Source organism: Bos taurus, chromosome 28 (genome assembly GCF_002263795.3).
Source record: "Bos taurus isolate L1 Dominette 01449 registration number 42190680 breed Hereford chromosome 28, ARS-UCD2.0, whole genome shotgun sequence".
Lineage (NCBI taxonomy): Eukaryota > Metazoa > Chordata > Mammalia > Artiodactyla > Bovidae > Bos > Bos taurus.
In genome coordinates, this window is record NC_037355.1 from 2,975,165 (window position 1) to 2,997,493 (window position 22,329).

Genomic DNA, 22,329 nt, shown 5'->3' on the forward strand with positions numbered 1-22,329 from the left:
TTGAAACAGTCTTGCTTACAAACAGGGGCAAGAGCCCGGGCCACTTTTGCTTCTCGCCTCTAGTCCCTGGTGGTCTAGCGGCTAGGACTCTTGGTTTTCATCCAGGTTGCCCAGGTTTAATTCCGGGCAGGGAACTATGATCTCTCCCTCTGAGATCAGTATCATCCCAGCTCCTGTGCAAAGTGAAACACTGATCTTTCTATATTCTTTCCCAGTGTGACTGAGCCCCAGGCCCTTCCCAGGCTTAGGTCAGAGCTGAAAGGAGGCATGAGTGGGAGCAGTGAGCACCAGGGAGGGAGGCTGTCTGCGACATGCCAAAGTCATTCCTCACCATTTTCCAAACCGAGCAAGACTTGCTCGGTGAAAAGGTGGAAACATCCATGTCTAAACAGTGGTCCAGATAGGCCCGTGTTCACTCAGTTCTCTCTCCTGCATCACCAACCTGGACTCCTGGCAAATGTCCTTTACAGTAACCTGGGTGATGCATCTTGAGGTAGAACAAGTTCACTGTCTCCAAATAAATGTTTACAGTGTTTCCCTTCCATTCAGACCACTCTCTTTTCCATCCACTCGTCACCAAGGCAGACTTCCTGCTCTGATGGAGTCGTGGGCTCTAGGTACGTAATTCTATTAGTGAGAACGGTCCACTTGCTCAGCAAGTGTCAGCAATTAATCTCACCTGATTTTAAGACCGATTGAAATCTACTTACAAGTGAAAACTAGGTGAGCCAGCATGGTTTTATAGACAACCAAGACCAAAATGAAGATGATATGAAAAAAAAAAAACTGTGGAACTTTGTGCTATATAAAGTCCCTTAAGAGGTACATTTTCTAAAGCAAAGTCCTTGTTAGGGTCAGGATGTGGGAAGTGCACTAATAGGCTCAGGATTAGGGTTTGGTTTCCCTTTCATTCTCCCTTCAGACCCCACAATTTGGGGACATGCTTCCCAACTTGGTAACAATGCACTTGTGTAAGCTTCATAATCAAGGGACAGGACTCCATTCCATGTACTTAAGAAGGGAAATTTCCCTTCATTTCTGAAGATTTACTTAAGGAAATGTGATACGATAAGTCTTGAAAATATCTCTTAAAAACATTGATCATCTTTTTCTTGGTGACACCTGGGAGAAATTTTGATATGAATGGTGAAATGTGTGACAATATCCCATGAATTGAGCAAAAGTTAATAAACCAAACTGATTCATCTTACCTTATCAAGGTTTTTTGGAAATGAGTGGGCCTGTCATCTCAGCAGGGCTCTTTCATTCCTCTTCTTGCCTGCCTGCTTCTGTGTGGTTTCCTCACCACATAATCTGGTCTACCAGACAGTGATCCTGGCAAACCATCACCCCAGCTGCCCTTTGCAGCATCACAGCCACTGTGCTGACTCTTCTTATTTGAACTCCAAGTACTGCGCAACCTCAGCACCCTCTTAGACTGGAAACCCCAGAGTGAGGACCTAGTTTTTCATTCAGGCTGTGAAAGTTGGCAACCCCTAACAGGTCACACTGAGAAAACACCAGTTTTAAAATGCCACTGTGTAAATGAAAAACACCTACCTTTCTTGTAGAATAAGTTTGTTCTCTTTCTTCCAAAAGTCTTTAAAGTCAGAGCTGAATTCATGCCAGATACCGAAGAAAACGTTTGGGGACACTTCCTTCTCTCCAATTTTTGGTCTCATGAAGAAATAGGCTGTAGTCTCCAAAAAGCTGTGAAAGCACACACACACACACACACACACACACACACACACACACACACACACAAGTGTAAAAGCTATAATTACTTTCCAATATGGGGTATTCTTTCTCCATCAAAAGGCTGATTTCATTCAGGCAGTTACTATTACCAAGAGGACTCAACTCCTCAGGAGTTCTCTTAAGGTTTTATGTTACGAGTTTTTGGACACAGATGTTAGCAGCGGGTAAGAGTCCTCCATATACTATCCGGTAACTATCCAGGTAACTATCCCTGGTCCATCCAATTTCAATATTAATCACTATCTGTCTGACCTATTTCAGAAATGAACCTGTAATCAAGTTGGGACATAAGGGAAGTTGTGGGTCTATACCTAGACTCTAAACAAATGAAATATCAGCCCTCTGCCCCTAAACTAACATGTATCTATACGTGTATTGTACTGCTTCTATACTATCTGACTTCCTATATTGCTGATGGGGAAAAATCAACAGCCCTGGGCGATACTGACAGAGGCTGCCCCTGAAGATCACGGTAACACAGCTGAGTGGGTGTGAGCAGGGCGGCCAGCATCCTGACAGTGGCAGCAGTGCCCATCTCCAGGGCCATCAAGGCTGCTTCATATTACACGTACGCGATGCTCAGAAGAGTTTCAAAGGGTTGACAGCACACAACTAGTAAATCGTAGATTTATGCTGCATCTTGATGTGGACCTCCCCGACTCCAGAAGTGTGCACTGTGTAAGCCCTCCAGTATGGTATTTTGTGATAACACTCAGAACTAAGGCAAATGATCTAGATTTTTAAATACATAAATTTCAGGGGGCAAAGTCTATTATAAACACTTAAAAGACACTGTCTAAGTATAATGGTTTGAATTTCTTTATATCTTGCTCCAAACAAACTAAGAAAATAAAATCATTTATTACATATATGAACTAATTGGAGTTTTGAAAAGAAACTGGGTATTTGATGAGATTAGAGGTTATTACTATTGTTGGGGATGAAACTGCTGGTGGTTATTTTTTAAAGGGGATCTTTTAGAGACACATAGTAAAATATACATGGATGACATTATACCTGTTGAGGACTTGCTTAAAAACCAGTGTGGGAGGGAGCAAGCGGGCAGGGGTATAGATGAAACCAATTCAGGAACTGCTGAAACTGGGTGATGAATACATGATGATCACTGTACATTCTGTTTACTGCCTCTGAATCACAGTTAAGCTCTTCACCTGCATGGTGTTTAATTTACCTACCCCTGCTTCCTTTAGCAAAGTATCAAATCCTCAACAGGTATAAGCAAGTCCTCAACAGGTATAATGTCATCCATGTATATTTTAGTATGTGTCTCTAAAAGATTCCCTTTAAAAAATAACCACCGGCAGTTTCATCCCCAACAACAACTGTCTTCTATTTCTGGCATCCAAGATCTCTTATTAGTGGATTTTCCTCCAGATCCTAAGAGTATATGCAGATTTCTGCACCTATAAATAATATTCTCTCAGCCATGCAGACTCATTGAAAGATACTATTATTTATATACAAATGCTTTATAATTCAATGCTCCCACATCCTCACTCATTTTAAAATCTGGCTTCATAGACCACAATTCCATTACTTTTCTCTCAAGAGTCTCTGATCTAAATGTATAATTTTTAGCAATTTTCCTTCTCATGACCTAACATAATGGAACCATTATTGTTTTGTTTATTGAACTTGAAAGTGAGAAATTATTAACAGCTTTCTTTTGCTCCTTTAGGTTAAACTGATGCAAACTGAATTAAATATATTCCATTTTCCCCTTACAAAAGTCTCAGGAGTTTACAGGAGACAGTTGACATAATGGTCACCTATTTCATGGCCTAAGTTTGTATTAACTTTAGATTAAAAAAAAAGTTGAAAAGATAATGTAGAGAATTCCAGTATAGCCTTCATTCAGCTTCTCCTAATATTAACATCTCACACAACCACCAAGAGATAACACTGAAAATGAGAGGATTCTCTTGTTAGGAGCCATTGCAAACTATCTGCTGAGTAAAGTGAGTGAAACTGTACAGATGAGTAGGGAGGACAGGTAAGGGTGGTCACCCCACTGTGGTGCTGGCCTGCTGACCCTAAGAGACACATACAGAAAGACACACAAAGGTATATATATTTAATTGAAGTATAGTATTGTGGTAATTTCAGGTATACATCATAGTGATTCAGTTATTTTTTCAGATTCTTTTCCAGTATAGGTTATTACAAAATACTGACTATAATTTCTAAAATACTGACTATAAAGTAGGTCTTTGTTGCTAATCTATTTTATGCACAGTGGTTGTATATGCTAATCCCAAACTTCTAATTACTTACATTACATGTAAGTAAGATCATAACAGTATTTGCCTTACTCTGCCTGGTTGATTTCAATAGGTGTAATATTCTCTAGTCATGTCTAGCTCTTTGCAACCCCGTGGACTGCAGCACTGTTATTCACCATCTTCTGGAGTTTCCTCAAATTCATGTCCATTGAATCAATGATGCCATCCAACTATCTCATCCTCTGTCACCCCCTTCTCCTCCTGCCTTCAAACTTTCCCAGCATCAGCATCTTTTCCAATGAGTTGACTCTTAAAATCAAGTAGCCAAAGTACTGGAGTTTCAGCTTCAGCGTCAGTCCTTCCAATGAATATTCAAGATTGGTTTCCTTTAGGATTGACTCATTTGATGTCCCTGCTGTCCAAGGCACTCTTAAGAGTCTTCTCCAGCACCACAGTTCAAAAACATCAATTCTTTGGCACTCAGTCTTCTTTATGGTCCAACTCTCACATCCATACTTCCGATGGTTACTAGAAAAACCATAACTTTGGCTACACAGACCTTTGTCAGCAAAGTGATGTCTCTGCTTTTTAATATGGTACCTATGTTGGTCACATCTTTTCTTCCAAGGAGCAAGCATCCTTTAATTTCATGGCTACAGTCACCATCCACAGAGATTCTGGAGCCCAAGAAGATAAAGTCTGTCACTGTTTCCACTTTCCACTATTTTCCCACCTATTTGCTACTGTTTCCACCTTTCCCCCATCTATCAGGCAAAATAATGGGCTGGATAAAGCACAAGCTAGAATCAAGATTGCCAGGAGAAATATAAATAACTTCAGATATGCAGATGACATCACCCTTACGGCAGAAAGCAAAGAGGAACTAAAGAGACTCTTGATGAAGGTCAAAGAGGAGAATGAAAAAGCTGGCTTAAAACTCAGCATTCAAAAAACTAAGATCATGGCATCACTTCATTGCAAATAGATGGGGAAACAATGGAACAGTGACAGACTTTATTTTCTTGGGCTCCAAAATCACTGCAAATGGTGACTGCAGCCATGAAATAAAAAGATGCTTGCTCCTTGAAAGGAAAGGTTTGACAAATCTAATGTGATAATAGCTCAGTCATGTCCAACTCTTTGCAACTCCATGGACTGTAGCCCACCAGGCTTCTCTGTCCATGGAATTCTCCAGGCAAGAATACTGGAGTGAGTTGTCATGCCTTCTCCAGGGGATCTTCCTGACCTAGGGATCAAACCTGGGTCTCCTGCATTGCAGGCAGATTCTTTACCAGTGACAAACATAGTGTATTAAAAAGCTGAGACATTACTTTTCTGACAAAGGTCTGTACAGTCAAAGCTATGGTTTTTCCAGTAATCATGTATGGATGTGAGAGTTGGACCATAAAGAAGACTGAGCACCAAAAATTGATGCTTTTGAACTGTGCTGTTGGAGGAGACTCTTGAGAGTCCCTTGTACTGTAAGGAGATCAAACCAGTCAATCCTAAAGGAAACCAATCCCGTATATTCACTGGAAGAACTGATGTTGAAACTGAAGCTCCAATAGTTTGGCTGCCTGAGGCCAAGAGATGACTCATTAGAAAAGACCCTGATGCTGGGAAAGATTGAAGGCAGGAGGAGAAGGGGATGACAAATGATGGGATAGTTGGATTGCATCCCTGACTCAATGGACATAAGTTTGAGCAAGCTCCAGGAGATGGTGAAGGGCAGGGAAGCCTAGAGTGCTGCAGTCCACGGGGTCACAAAGAGTCGGACAGGACTGAACAACATTTGCCATGAGGTGATGGGACCGGATGCCATGATCCTAGTATTTTGAATGTTGAGTTTTAAGTCAGCTTTTTCATTTTCATCTTTCACCCTCATCAAGAGGCTCTTGAGTTCCTCTTCACTTTCTGCCATGGGTCGTGTCATCCGCACATCTGTGGTTATTGACATTTCTCCTGGCAATCTTAGTTTCAGCTTGATCTTCATCTAGCCTGGGATTTTGCATGATGTGTTCTGCATAAAAGTTAAATAAGCAGAGTGACAAATATAGCTTTGACGTACTCCTTTCCCAATGTTTAATCAGTTTGTTGTTCCATGTCTAGTTCTAACTATTGCTTCTTGACTTGCATACAGGTTACTCAGGAGATAGGTAAGTTGTTCTGGTAACCCCACCCCTTTAAGAATTTTCCACAGTTTGTTGTGATCCACACAGTCAAAGACTTTAGCATAGTGAATGAAGCAGAAGTAGGTGATTTTCTGGAATTCGCTTGTTTTTTCTATGAACCAATGGATGTTGGCAATTTGATTTCTGGTTCCTCTGCCTTTCTAAAATCCAGCTTGAACATCTGGAAGTTTTCGGTTCACATACTGTTGAAGCTTAGCTTGAAGGATTTTGAACATAACCTTGCTAGCATGTGAAACGAGTGCAGTAGTTTGAACATTCTTTGGCAGTGCCCTTCTTTGGGATTGGAATGAAAACTGACCTTTTCCAGTCCTGTGGCCACTGCTGAGTTTTTTCTTTCATATTGAGTGCAGTACTTTAACAACATTATCTTTTAGGATTTGAAATCATATGGTAACCCTATTTTTAGTTTTCTAAGGTATCACGATAATGTTTCCCATAGAAGCTGCACCAGTTTACATTCCCACCAACAGTGTAGGAAGGTTCTCCTTTCTCTATACTTTCTCCAGCATTTATTATTTGCCGACTTTTTGAAAATGGCCATTTTGACAGGTGTGAGGGGATATTTCACTGTAGTTTTGGTTTATGTCTCTCTAATAATTAGCCACACTGAGCATTTTTCATGTGCTTGTTGGCCACCAGTAAGTCTTCTTTGGAGAAATGTCTCTTTAGGTTTTCTGCCTACTTATTGGCTGGGTTGTTTGTTTCTTTAATACTGAGTTATAAGAGCTACTTGTATAGTTTCCATGATAGCACCCTGTTGGTTGCATTATTTGAAGATAGTTTATCTCCTTCTCTAGGTAGCCTTTTCATTTTCTTTAAAAAATTTTATGGTTTCCTTTGCTGTGTGGAAGCTTTTAAATTTGATTAGGTCTCATTTATTTTATTTTTAAATATTTATTTATTTCTGGCTATGCTGCCTCTTTGTTGCTCTACTCAGGCTTTCTCTAGTGGTGGCGAATGGGGACTACTTTCCATTTGGGGTGCATGGGTTTTTCATTGTGGTGGCTTCTCTTTGTGGAGAATGGACTCTAGAACACGGGCTCAGTAACTGTGGTGCATGAGCTTACTTGCTCCGCAGCAGGTGGGATCTCTCCAGACAAGGGATCAAACCCATGTCCCCTGCATTGGCAGGTGAATTCTTAACACTGGACCACCAACAAAGTCCAGGTCTCATTTATTTTTTATTTAGTTAATTAATTTAAAAAGTTTATTTATTTTAAAATTTTTATTTACATTTAAGTTATTTTATTTATTTTGAATTTTTAATTTTAAAATTTAATTACTTTTTATATTATTATTTTCATTTTATTTAATAAACTATTTAAAAACTTTTATTTGGCTGTGCTGGGTCTTAGCTGTAGCACACAGGATCTTAGTTGCAGCATGTGGGATCTAGTTCCCTGACCACAGATCAAACCTGGGACCTCTGCATTGGGAAGTCAGAGTCTTAACTACCGGACCACTAGGAAGTCCTGGTCTTATTTATTTTTGCTTTTATTTCTTTTGCCTTGGAAGACTGATCTAAGAAAATGTTGCTGTGATTTATGTCTGAGAATGTTTTGCCTATGTTCCCTCTAGGAGTTTGATGATGTCCTGTCTTGTATTTCAGTCTTTAAACAGTTTTGAGTTTATTTTTGTATATGGTGTGAGGGAGTGTCCTAAAAAACACAAATTAGTACTGTAAGTAATGAAAGAAGGGTTGTCACTACTAATTCCATCGACATTTGAAGAAATGCTATGAATAATTCTTTGACAAAAATTTGGTAACTTAGATAAAATAAGTCAAATCTTGGAAAGACACTAACTACTAGAAATCTCACAGTAGAAATAATATGAAAACATGTACATCTATTAAAGAAATTAAGTCAATAATTTATAACCTTCCAGAAAACAAACCACAGGGCCTAGGTATTTCCCTAGAGAATTCTATCACATCTTTATAGGGGAAAAAAAAAAAAGAATCTCTCTCAGAAAGTAGCAGCAGAAGAAAGAGTTCCTAACTCATTCTATGAAATCAGCAACTGTCTCATACCCAAACAAGATAATGATATTACAAGAAAAAAAAGTGCATGCCAATATGCCTCTTAGAATCAATTAAAAAATTTACAACAAAATTAGCCAGTAGAATTCAACATGAATAAAAAGAACTATACACCATGACCAAGTGATGTTTATTCTAGTTATACAAATGAGTTCAATATTCAAATTAAAAAATTTAATCTACTGCATCAATAAACTAAAGAAAAAATCATATGATGATATTAATTTATGCAGGAAAGATATTTGATAAAATACTCTCAGCAAACCAGGGATAGAGAATTTCCTTGACTTAAGAAGGAACATCTACAAAAGAACTTCTATAGCCAACACCACACTAAATGTTAAGATACTGAAATTTTCCCTCCTAAGAATGGTTATAAGGCTAGAGTGCCCTCTCTTTTACTTCTGTTTCACATAACACTGGAAGTTGTAACTAATGCAATAAGACAAGAAAAGTAAATAAGGTTTACAGATTGGGAGGGAAGAAGTAAAAGTGTATTTGCAGATGAATATGCCTATGTAGGGGTTTCCCTGGTAGCTCAGCTGGTAAAGAATCCACCTGCTATGCAGGAATCGAATTGACCCAGTTCAATTCCTGGGTCAGGAAGACCCCTGTAGAAGGAGTAGGCTACCCACTCCAGTATTCTTCGGCTTCCCGGGTGGTACAGATCTGCCTGCAACACAGAAGACCCAGGTTCAATCCCTAGGTCTGGAAGATTCTCTGGAGGAGCGCATGGCAACCCACTCCAGTATTCTTGCCTGAGAATCCCAATGGATAGAGGAGCCTGGAGGGTTACAGTCCTTGGGGTCACAAAAAGTCAGACATGAGTGAACAATGACGCACACAGCACAGCATGTCTATGTAGAAGTGCCAAAGAATCTACAAAATAATTCCTGGAACTAATAAACAAATAGGAACATTGAAGGATACAGATCAATAAATAAAACTCGAATGTTTTCTGATATACTAGCATTGAACAATTAAATTTTGAAATTAAAAACAAATAATTTCCTATAGCACAAGAAAATGGAATACTAAGGTAGAAATCTAGTTACAGATATAAAGCCTATGAGGAAAATTATAAAACTATGATTAAAATATCAAATAAGAGCTAAATAAGTGGAGAGATATACTATGAACATGGGTTGTTGTTCAGTCACTAAGTTGCATCTGACTCTTTGTGACCCCATGAACTGCAACATGCCAGGCTTCTCTGTCCATCACTATCTCCCTAAGTTTGCTCAAACTCATGTCCATTGAGTCAGTGGTGCCATCTAACCATCTCATCCTCTGTCACCCCATTCTCCTCTTTCCCTCAATTTTTTCCAGTATCAGAGTCTTTTCTGATAAGTTAGCTCTTCACATCAGGTGGCCAAAGTATTGGAGGTTCAGCATTGGTTCTTCCAATGAATATTCAGAGTTGATTTCCTTTAGGATTGACGGGTTTGATCTCTTTGCTGTTCAAGGGACCCTCAAGACTATTCTCCAGCACCACAGTTCAGAAGTGTCAATTCACTGGTGCTTAGCTTTCTTTATGGTCCAACTCTCAGATCCATACATGACTACTGGAAAAAACACAAGTTTGACTACACAGACTGTTGTCAGCAAAGTGATGTCTCTGCTTTTTAATACACTCTCTAGGTCTGACATAGCTATTCTTCCAAGGAGCAAGTGTCTTTTAATTTTGTGGCTACACTTACTGTCTGCATTGATTCTGGACCCCAAGAAAATGAAATCTGACACTGTTTCCACATTTCCCCATCTATTTGCCATAAAGTGGTAGGACTGGATGCCATGATCTTAGCTTTTTGAATCTTGAGTTTTAAGCCAGCTTTTTCACTCTCCTCTTTCATTTTCATCAAGAGACTCTTTAGTTCCTCTTCACTTTCTGCCATAGGTGGTGTCATCTGCATATCTGAGGCTGTTGATATTTCTCCTGCCAGTCTTGAGCAAAGCCTGTGTGTGATGCATCTAGTCCAGCATTTCACATGATGTGCTCTGCCTATAAGCTAAGTAAGCAGGGTGACAATATACAGCCTTGATGTACCCCGTTCCCAATTTTGAACCAGTCCTTTTTTCCAATGAACATGGGTAGGAATAGTCAATATTGTAAAGATGCCAGTTCTTTCCAACTTAATTTTATCCATGTAATTCCAATAAAAATCCTAACAAGTTACTTTGTGGATGTTGACAAACTGATTCACTACCCAATTTTAAGACACACTATAAAGTGGGACAGTGTGATATATTAGCGAAAGAGTAGACATATACATTAATGAAACAGAATAGAGTGTCCAAAAATAGGCTCAGAAATATAGCTGACTGATCTTTGAAAAAGGAACATAGGTAACTCAATGGAGAAATGATAGTCTTTTCAACAAAGGTTCTGGAACAGCTGAATATTTATATGCAAAAAATCAACAAAAGGAATCTATAAACAGACATCACATCTTACACACACACAAACACAAACACACAAACCTAAAATCCTGATCAACAACCTGTGGTGAGAAAAGTTAAACAATTTGAAGGTGTTATATTATTTTTGGAAGGGGCAAAGATATTAAATAAACATTGGTTAATTTAAAGGTATTAAAAATAGGAGAAATAAAAATATCATGTTTGTGGCAGCCACAAGTATGCATCTTTCAGATCTCCCAGGTTCCAACTGTGGAAAATGGAAATGACCAAGGGCCTTAGATGCTGTTTTGAAGCCCATCACTTCATCTGTACGGAGGCCCAGGGTTGCTCCTGGCCAGCAAGTGCACTCAGCAGGGATGCTGGTGTAGGTGTCATCTAGGACACACAGGCTCCTCTAAATGGTGACTTTGGCTCGAGGACTTTCATTGGCTTTACCAAAACTTTCTGGTAACTGCACTGCAGTCTAAGGCTTTTGCTATTTAGGCTTTCTTCCTTCGCTCTCCACCATGAGAGCTCGACCTGCATCTGGGTCTAATAGCTGCCCCAGCTTCCTCTGCCTCCGTTACTGTTTTTCTCAGTAAATCCAGTCTTGGCACCAGGTTCGTGGAGAACTTGAAATAGTATAAGTGGAGCCACGAGGAGTCTGAGAAAACAAGCAGTAAGATGAGGTCTGAGACACAGTCAGCCAGCACCCCACTGTCCTGGGTGGTACACAGGGCAGACCCTGGCAGAGTGGAGGAGGCCATGAACTGGTAAAGATCAGCAAAGTGGCCTAGAAAATGTCCTCACAGGTGTGATGATTCAGGTTGCTGAAGATATGGTGAGAAAAAGCCACAGAGACAGTGGAATTGGCTGACTACAGCTGAGTTGGACTGACACCCCACAGAGAGATAATGAGGGATCCTGAGCAATAACAGACAGCTAAAGACTAGGGGGCAACTCGATAATTGGAAAGAGGCCATTATCACCTGTAGTGAGAGAACAGAAACAGCAACACAGCAAAAAGATCTAACAGAACTGAAGAGCTCCAGAGACATTTAGAAGCACAGCCAAGCAGGTCTGCTATGCTAAAATCAGATCCCGGGCTAGGAAAATCTAGGATCCTGAAACAAGTGAGAACGATATGAGTCACCCTTACAGATCCCTGAAACTATCAGTAGTTTGTAGAGGGGGCCTACTCTTCTCTAGTAAAGGTGAACTCCCCACCTAGAAAAGTGCCAGAACTAATGAAGGAAAAGAGATTATACACACAGGTGGCTGCAAGAAAACTTTCCTGAGGTAGCAGGACCCAGGGGTTGCTCTTACAGGTCTAGAGTAAATGGTGGCCAATGCAGAGAAAAGCAGACATGACTCAGCTGCTCTGGAAAACAGAAGAGGGAGTGAGGAGGCTGAGATCTGTGGGCATGTCCATATATAGTAAAAGAATCCAGAGCACTAAGCAATGGAACACTCCATGGGAAGTCCCAGAGGGCCCACTGTGCACCAAGGCAGTCAAGACTGCTGGTTACAGGGATACTGTTTTCAGTCCATGCTGTGGGCCAGGAAAGGAGAGGAGGTCATAGCTGAACCCATTAACATCCATGGAGATGATGATGAATTAACAGGGGCCAATGGTGAAGCCCAGGGATCACAGTTACCATCGTGTCTGCCCCACAGGGAGTGTGGAGATAGTTAATAGATCATAGTATCCTTAGAGGTACATGGGCACATGTACGCACGTGTGTGCGTGCGCACGCACACACACACACACACACACACAACACTGTTTAACATCTACAACCAAAGGAAAGGGTGAGAACAGAGAAACAGGAGGATAACAGTTGCTCTAATAAAAAATCAAGATGCCTTGGTCAGTTCCTGGAGTTGAGCTGATTTCAGATCCAGAACTCACTGACCAGAGGGATGACCCTGAAACACTGTGGGGAGCGTGTACTGTACTAATCCCCCTGGTCCTTCTCCACTGCTCAGGGACAAAGGGAAATATTCAGGCATTTCAAGAGGTGTGGGACCCAGGGTCTGAGCAGCCACTACAGCCTCATCGTGGTCACCTGCACTGGAGGGGGTCCCACACACCAGTATGCAGACACCAGTCTCAGAAGTCCCTGGGCCTCACCCCACCCATCAGCAAGAAGGCAGGACTTGGCAATCAAAGGGACCAAGGCCAAGCAATGCCTAGGAGACCATCCACAATAGCCAGCCTGCCTCAAGAGAAGGACCAAGGCAACCCAACAGGGGTAGTCCTAGAGCATGAAGCTATGGTATCCAGAGAATGTGCTGCTGGAACCTACAGGATGCCACTGCTTCCAGGTCAGGAAATGTAACCAAGCCACAGATACATAGAAGTAAGAACAGCGAATTAGGAAAAATGAGATGACAGAGGAACACATTCCAAGAAGAAAAAAAATAAAACCCCAGAAGAACTAAGTGATGTGGAGATAGGCAATATATCTGATAGAGTTCAAGGTAATGATCATAATAATCAAACAATTTGGGAGAAGACTGGATGAACAGAGGGAGAAGGTAGTTTTTAACAAAGAATTAGAAAAAAATAAAGAAGAATTGAACAGAGATGAAGAATACAATAACTGAGTTCCAAAGAGGAGACTCAAGCAGTTAATGAGGAGAGAAGTGAGAAAATGCAGGAACAGAGGAAGACTGGTTAAAGCCTGAAGATTGATGATGGAGATTCTCAAAACATCACCCTGTTACCTCATCACCAATCAGTCAGAAGAATAACTAGACATGATCATGTACCCTGTGACTCTTACCCCTAATGTGGTCTTTAAACCCATGTGTGAAAGCCATCAGGGAGTTCTAGTCCTTTGAGCATGACCGGCCTGTTCTCCTTGCTTGACACCTGCAATAAATGCTGTTTTCCTTCATCACAACCCAGTGTTAGCAGATTGACTTTTCTGCACATTGGTGAGCTGACCCAAGCTTGATTTGGTAACAAAGTGAGTTAAAACTTCACCTACCTGTATTGCAAATTAATAATGAACTAGTAGTACAAGGTTATTATTGAGAAATATGGCAGAAATATGAGAGGAAACTGCTAAGAGAAATGTAATTGGGTGTAGGGAAGGGTGGAGCAGGGGAGGCTGCCTTTTGTTACAAGCCTGGTGGTACTAATTGACTTTTTCAATTCTGTCTACAATTAAAACCTTAAGAAAAATAAAAATTAATCAAAAGCGAAACAAACTGGAGAAACAGTGTATGCCTAGAAAATATGAGGATAACAAGCTGAAAAACCTTTCCTGAATGAACCTGACTATGTATCCTCTGCAGTTTGCTACTGAGAAGAACACCAACAAACAACAGGTAATTCAGGAACAGTAAGAAAAATAGAGATAAACATTGATACTCTGTGGCTACAATGCTTAGAAGACTTCCCCCAATTTTAAAATCTACAATATTTCCCATTATTTTCTTCTGGTTTAAGTTTCAATTTTAATGTTTATTTCCTTAATTCTTTTGCAATTTATTTGGTCAGTGGCCTGAGGCAGAAATCTAGAAATCTAGGTCTACTTCCGGCAGAACCAATATCCTAAGGTTGATTTCCCCCTACTTCTTCTTTTTTCCCCCCATAACCAAGTTAGTTTGTTTCAGGATTGCAAGGTTGGCTCAACATTTTTTTTAAAAAAACCAATGTATTTCACATTAACATGTTAAAGGAGAACGACCCAGAGGGATGGTATGGGGAGGGAGGAGGGAGGAGGGTTCGGGATGGGGAACACATGTATACCTGTGGTGGATTCATTTTGATGTTTGGCAAAACTAATACAATTATGTAAAGTTTAAAAATAAAATAAAATTAAAAAAAAAAAAAAAAAAAAAAAAGAAAATTAATGCAACCATTCAATAGCTTTAGAAAAAATGTTTGAAAAAATTTAATCCCTATTCATAATTTTAAAGCTTAGCAAATGAGGTAACTGAAGGAGATTCTTAATTTGATAAGGAGTATTTACAAAACTTATAGCACAAGTATGGTACTGGCACAAAGACAGAAATATTGATCAATGGAATAAAATAGAAAGCCCAGAGATAAATCCACGCACATATGGACACCTTATCTTTGACAAAGGAGGCAAGAATATACAACGGATTAAAGACAATCTCTTTAACAAGTGGTGCTGGGAAATCTGGTCAACCACTTGTAAAAGAATGAAACTGGACCACTTTCTAACACCATACACAAAAATAAACTCAAAATGGATTAAAGATCTAAACGTAAGACTAGAAACTATAAAACTCCTAGAGGAGAACATAGGCAAAACACTCTCTGACATACATCACAGCAGGATCCTCTATGACCCACCTCCCAGAATATTGGAAATAAAAGCAAAAATAAACAAATCGGACCTAATTAACCTTAAAAGCTTCTGCACATCAAAGGAAACTATTAGCAAGGTGAAAAGACAGCCTTCAGAATGGGAGAAAATAATAGCAAATGAAGCAACCGACAAACAACTAATCTCAAAAATATACAAGCAACTCCTACAGCTCAACTCCAGAAAAATAAACGACCCAAACAAAAAATGGGCCAAAGAACTAAATAGACATTTCTCCAAAGAAGACATACAGATGGCTAACAAACACATGAAAAGATGCTCAACATCACTCATTATCAGAGAAATGCAAATCAAAACCACTATGAGGTACCATTTCACACCAGTCAGAATGGCTGCCATCCAAAAGTCTACAAGCAATAAATGCTGGAGAGGGTGTGGAGAAAAGGGAACCCTCTTACACTGTTGGTGGGAATGCAAACTAGTACAGCCACTATGGAGAACAGTGTGGAGATTCCTTAAAAAACTGGAAATAGAACTGCCTTATGATCCAGCAACCCCACTGCTGGGCATACACACTGAGGAAACCAGAAGGGAAAGAGACACGTGTACCCCAGTGTTCATCGCAGCACTGTTTATAATAGCCAAGACATGGAAGCAACCTAGATGTCCATCAGCAGATGAATGGATAAGAAAGCAGTGGTACATATACACAATGGAGTATTACTCAGCCATTCAAAAGAATACATTTGAATCAGTTCTAATGAGGTGGATGAAACTGGAGCCTATTATACAGAGTGAAGTAAGCCAGAAGGAAAAACATAAATACAGTATACTAACGCATATATATGGAATTTAGAAAGATGGTAACAATAACCCGGTGTACGAGACAGCAAAAGAGACACTGATGTATAGAACAGTCTTATGGACTCTGTGGGAGAGGGAGAGGGTGGGAAGATTTGGGAGAATGGCAATGAAACATGTAAAATATCATGTAGGAAACGAGTTGCCAGTCCAGGTTCGATGCATGATGCTGGATGCTTGGGGCTGGTGCAATGGGACGGCCCAGAGGGATGGTATGGGGAGGGAGGAGGGAGGAGGGTTCGGGATGGGGAACACATGTATACCTGTGGCGGATTCATTTTGATATTTGGCAAAACTAATACAATTATGTAAAGTTTAAAAATAAAATAAAATTAGGAAAAAAAAAAACTTATAGCACAAGTAATGTTACTTAACTATACCTATCTTCTTTCCTGTTTGTCATTTATAGTTAATCTAGTTGATTTTATTTCTCCTTGTTTTCCTCCTTTCAGAGCTCTTCTCAGAAGCATCCTATGCAAAAAAGACCACTTAAAAGTGGTGAAAAGATAAATCCTTTCATTTTCCCCTGTTAACACAGGCCGTCTTCTCATTGTCCCTTTCTGAATGCTAACACCTTGTTCACTATTTCAGAGCCTTCACTTTGCTGTCCTATCACTGACTGTCAATTTTTCAGATTCCTTGATCTCGCTAGTGAGAAAATGCAAACAGAAAACTTTAAAGATAGTGTTTCACTTCTGAGCTGGCACTGAAATATGTCTTTTTTACGATGGAATTAAGAAATAATGATTTTTAAAATGCCAGTATCATTTTATATTACCTAGCAGCAAACCTTCTCTTTTTTCTTATTTATGAACTATTATCTGGGAGACAGGCTATCCCATCCTTCACTCATTGTTCTATAAATCTTATAATTAACATCACTAAATTTATTCTGCACCAAATGATAAACATTATAATTGAAACAAGATACCAAGTGCTGGATTTTGACATTTAGTTTTCTTTTAAAATTTATTTTCCATCAAAATAATTTGAGTGGGTAGTTATTTGTGGTTACTGATTCTAAAAAAATTTTAACATTAAAAATTACTTAGATATGCATCCCCTGATGTTTCTGGTAAATTTTGTTCTTGAACTATACAATAGGCTATGAAAAAATGCCACTGTCTTAAATCAACATAGTAATATTTAACAACTGTAGATTTAGCAAAGCAATAAGGACATTTATGACTATTTTAACCTCTTGCTACTTGTTTTCCTTATTATCTGGTCATTTCTATTAAAATGCTGGATAATTTATGGAGTTTACACAAATATTATAATGCTGAATAACTGTGTGTGTACAAATTATTGGGGAGGATAGGGGAGAGATTCTCCCCTCCCCCAGAGATTTATATGAGGAAATTAGATCTCATAATCCATTAAAATAGAATCTCACATTTCTATATAGGCACTTTGTACAGAAAGAAGATTCAATAGCATGAAACTGTAAAATGCCCTATGCAAATACAAACTCTAACCATAGAGCTGCTTTTGACACGAGGTCCAAATTCTGAAAGCCTGGATTTGAGAACATGACTTAGCCACTTGAATAGCACGGGTGATAAAACACATATTTCAGATTAAGCTAGTAGATTTGAAATATTATCTTCATCTGTATCTAACCTGCAATATGTGGGATATAGCTAAGGGAAAAAGGAAAGATATGTGGCATGAGTTTTGAAAAAAAAATGAGACCTATATTTTTATGTTCATTAAGTAAGGACAGGAATTAAAAGGTTCTTAACACCAATTTTAAAAATGTATATGCCAACCTATAAGGCACTGTTTCTCCTAAGACATCAGTGGAGCCTTCACGTGAAGAAAGAGTAGCTCAGTTTTAAAGTGTAGACTTAGAGGTACAAAGGGGTTTGGATCATTTTTCTTCTGATTATATGAGCACGTTGATTCATAGCTTGAAATATCAGAAGCAATAATTTTCTGGTTATTTTTTACAGGGCTTATATTTCAAGTTCTCTGAATAAATGATGACAGAGTTCCCACATTACCGATATGCAACCATGCTCTCAGCTATCACTGAAGATTCGAAATGAAATCAGCTTCAAAAGTGAGGTCTACATTTCAGGTCATAAAAAAAGAACATTGGACAAGACTCTGCCCCAGGTATTGATTCACTACACTCTAGAATAAAATAAAAAATACTGTTTAGTAAAGTATCTTTATCACATCCTATTTCTAGTCCCCCCCGCCTTTTTTTATTTACTGAACTCGTTTCCCAATCTCTTGTTTCCCCTTTTCATCACTTTTTGCTCTCTTTCTGGTGGATTCTTCACAGTGAGTTAACTCAAAGTCAAGAATATTCTTGCCTATATTTTCACAGGTTTTTTTTAAGGCCAATTTTAAAAACCAGTGTCCTGAGGTGGGGATGATTTGGGAGAATGGCAATGAAACATGTATAATATAATATGTGAAATGAATTGCCAGTCCAGGTTCGATGCCTGATACAGGATGCCTGGGCTGGTGCACTGGGATGACCCAGAGGGATGGGATGGGGAAGGAGGTGGGAGGGCGGTTCAGGATGGGGAACATGTGTACACCCGTGGTGGATTCATGTTGATGTATGGCAAAACCAATACAATACTGTAAAGTAATTAGCCTCCAATTAAAATAAATTTATATTAAAAATAAAGATAAATAAATAATTGCCCAATGCTAAAAAAACTTTGATTTCAATACCGTTAAATCAAATAATTTTGATCAAGTCATGACTGTTCCCGGAAGTACTAATGACTTTATTGCTAAACAATGTAAAGACTACAAACAAAACCGAAAAGACTTTATGAATTATTTTATGAGGATACATTTTCGTAACTTTAAAAGTAACCCCCAGTCACTTGGGGAAATATTTTAGTGGGTTAAAAAATAAGGTTAGGCAACTTTTGAGAAGCCCTGCAAAATCTGCATCTATTAATATTCATCCTAGTCTAGGGACTGATCTTACTTTTTCAAAACTTGGTACAGATGCAAAATTCCACACCACAGTATTACCAGAGGGATTGAAATATACTTTCATTGCAAATATACTGATATTTTTCCTTAGGAGTCTCTGTGGCCAGGAGCAGGTGTGTTTGATCTCACTCAGATGGGCTGACATTGTTTGAAAAGGAGCGGGCAGGACCTGGGAAAGTCTTGGACCTTTGAAAGAAAGTGCGGTTTGCCCAGCAATCCCACTTCTGGGCATACACACCAAGGAAATCAGAATTCAAAGAGACACATGTACCCCAATGTTCATTGCAGCACTGTTTACAATAGCCAGGACATGGAAGCAACCTAGATGTCCATCAGCAGATGAATGGATAAGAAAGCTGTGGTACATATACACAATGGAGTATTACTCAGCCATTAAAAATAATACCTTTGAATCAGTTCTAATGAGGTGGATGAAGCTGGAGCCTATTATACAGAGTGAAGTAAGCCAGAAAGGAAAACACCAATACAGTATACTAACACATATATATGGAATTTAGAAAGCTGGTAATGATAATCCTGTATGCAAGATAGCAAGAGAGACACAGATATATAGAACAGTCTTTTGGACTCTGTGGTAGAGGGCGAGGGTGGGATGATTTGGGAGAATGGGATTGAAACATGTAAAATATCATATGTGAAACAAATCGCCAGTCCAGGTTTGAGGCATGATACAGGATGCTTGGGGCTGGTGCACTGGGATGATCCAGAGGGATGGGATGGGAGGGAGGTGGAAGGGGTATTCAGGATGGGGAACACATGTACACCTGTGGCGGATTCATGTCAATATATGGTAGAACCAATACAATATTGCAAAGTAATTAGCCTCCAATTAAAATAAATAAATTTATATTAATAAAAAAAAGAAAAGTTAAAAAAAAGCATAGTGTCTAGCGGAAAAGCAGTGTGTATGGTGGATCTACTGCATGTTTGGCTTCTGTGTTAAAAACTGTCTGCTTGCACTGTTTATAATAGCCAGGACATGGAAGCAACCTAGATGCCCATCAGCAGATGAATGGATAAGAAAGCTATGGTACATATACACAATGGAGTATTACTCAGCCATTAAAAAGAATACATTTGAATCAGTTCTAATGAGGTGGATGAAACTGGAACCTATTATACAGAGTGAAGTAAGCCAGAAAGAAAAACACCAATACAGTATACTAACGCATATATATGGAATTTAGAAAGATGGTAACAATAACCCTGTGTACGAGACTGCAAAAGAGACACTGATGTATAGAACAGTCTTATGGACTCTGTTGCAGAGGGAGAGGGTGGGAAGATTTGGGATAATGGCATTGAAACATGTATAATATCATGTATGAAACGAGTCGCCAGTCCAGGTTCGATGCACGATACTGGATGCTTGGGGCTGGTGCACTGGGATGACCCAGAGGGAGGGTATGGGGAGGGAGGAGGGAGAAGAGTTCAGGATGGGGAACACAGGTATACCTGTGGAGGATTCATTTTGATATTTGGCAAAACTAATACAATATTGTAAAGTTTAAAAATAAAATAAAATTAAAAAAAAATAAAAACTGTATACTTGACCATGTTGACCTCCCATGCACATGAAGGAAACAGATCAGAAAGATGGATTGGCCTGCAGTCAGCCTAGGTGTATTTCTGTCTTCCTCTGGGACACTTTCTGCAGATGCACAACTTTAGTGGGTCAAGAGTCTATGAGGTGATTTCCTGCCAGCTCTGATGCAAAGTTTGCAAAGTAAATGCAGCTGAAATTTCCACTGCTCTAAGTCCGAAACTCTCAGGACAAATGGTGAGCAAACCAGGTAAAACAATTCTTCATGCTACTTTTCATGTATGTTTACTCACATCTGATGTATGCAGCTATAGTCCCCAAAAGTGAAATGATGCGCTTTGTGATGTAAAATTCCCACAAAGAAACAAGTTCAACCTATAAAAGGTCATTGGCTATTCACCAAATTATCTCTTTTTAACCCTTACTGTTACACTACCTATGCCCCCTAAGTCAATGGGCCATTACTTAGCTTGGCAAGACTTGCCGCACCAGCCACCCACAGCCTGAGCTGAACTTCAGGAGCTCATGCCACCTGTCTGGAAGTTAATCAGACTCACCCTTTTCAAATCTGCAATAGTAGCCGCAGGGAAAATTCAGACTTGGGTCATTAGTGGCAGGTCCCCATAGTGAACATCATGAAGTGAGAAGAATACCAAGAATACTAAGAATACCAATATACGGTGCTGATACTGTGCCTGGCACTGTTCTATTATTCTTCTCATTTTAGAGATGAGGAAATGGAGGTACGGTTCAATAAATATCTCCAAATCAGACAACTTGAAAAAAAGTGAAACCACGATTTGCCAGTGACTCTAATCTGGCCATGGATGGAGGAGCCTGGTGGGCTACAGTCCATGGGGTCGCACAGAGTCGGACACGACTGAGTGACCTCACTTTCACTTTCTAATCTGGCCAGGGCCTGGGCCCTGTGCGCATCCCTGCCAGGTTCCCACACCTGGAGGCTGTTTCCCTTTACTGCGCAGCCTGGAGGCCTCTGAGAAACCCCATGAGTTACTTAATCCCATGGAATTTAACTGAGTTACTTAATACCATGTTACTTAATTGAAGGTGGTTTTCTGTAGCTTGTAACCAAATATGCCCCTCTAACAACAACCTTCTAAAGAAGATTTCTAATTTGCCTTATGAAATGTGTGTATAGGTAGACTCACCGATAACTTTCATTTTTGTCTTAGTTTCATTCTAGCCTGAAAAATATTTTCTTTCAATATGAAAGTGACTACTTTTATTCAATTGTTTTTTCTAGAGCATCTACTGGGCTAGCAGCTTAGTTTCTCAAAACATACAACTCTAATGGATTTGAATCATGATATGATTGAATACAACGGTTATCTTAAATTACTAAGACTAGAGATCTCTTCAAGAAAATTAGAGATACCAAGGGAACATTTCATGCAAAGATAGGCACAATAAAGGATAGAAATGGTATGGACCTAACAGAAACTGAAGATACTAAGAGGAGGTGTCAAGAATACACAGATGAACTTGTACAATAAAGGTCTTAATGGTCAAGACAACCACGATGATGTGGTCACTCACCCAGAGCCAGACATCCTGCAGTGTGAAGTCAAGTGGGCCTAAGGAATCACTACGAACAAAGCTAGTGGAGGTGGTGGAATTCCAGCTGAGCTATTTCGAATCCTAAAAGATGATACTGTTAAAAGTGTTGCACTCAATATGCCAGCAAATTTGGAAAACTCAGCTGCGGCCATAGGACTGGAAAAGGTCAGGTTTCATTCCAATCCCAAAGAAGGGCAATGCCAAAGAATGTTCGAATTACTGCACAATTGCATTCATTTCACATGCTAGCAAGATTATGCTGAAAATCCTTCAAGATCAGCTTTAACAGTATGTGAATTGAGAACTTCCAGATGTTCAAGCTAGATTTAGAAAAGGCAGAGGAACCAGAGATCACATTGCCAACACCCATGAGATCAGAAAAACATCTACTTCTGCTTCATTGACTATGCTA

The 22,329-nt window shown here is 39.5% G+C and overlaps 1 protein-coding gene across 1 annotated transcript in view; it reads right to left on the minus strand.

Moving 5' to 3' along the window:
- Positions 1-22,329, minus strand: part of LOC614741 (formin-2) — a 357,851-nt gene that overhangs the window by 23,206 nt on the left and 312,316 nt on the right. Inside the window, exon 18 of the mRNA XM_059882644.1 lies at positions 1,561-1,710. Within this exon, the coding sequence (XP_059738627.1) occupies positions 1,561-1,710 (150 nt within the window). The remainder of the gene's footprint in view (positions 1-1,560; positions 1,711-22,329) is intronic.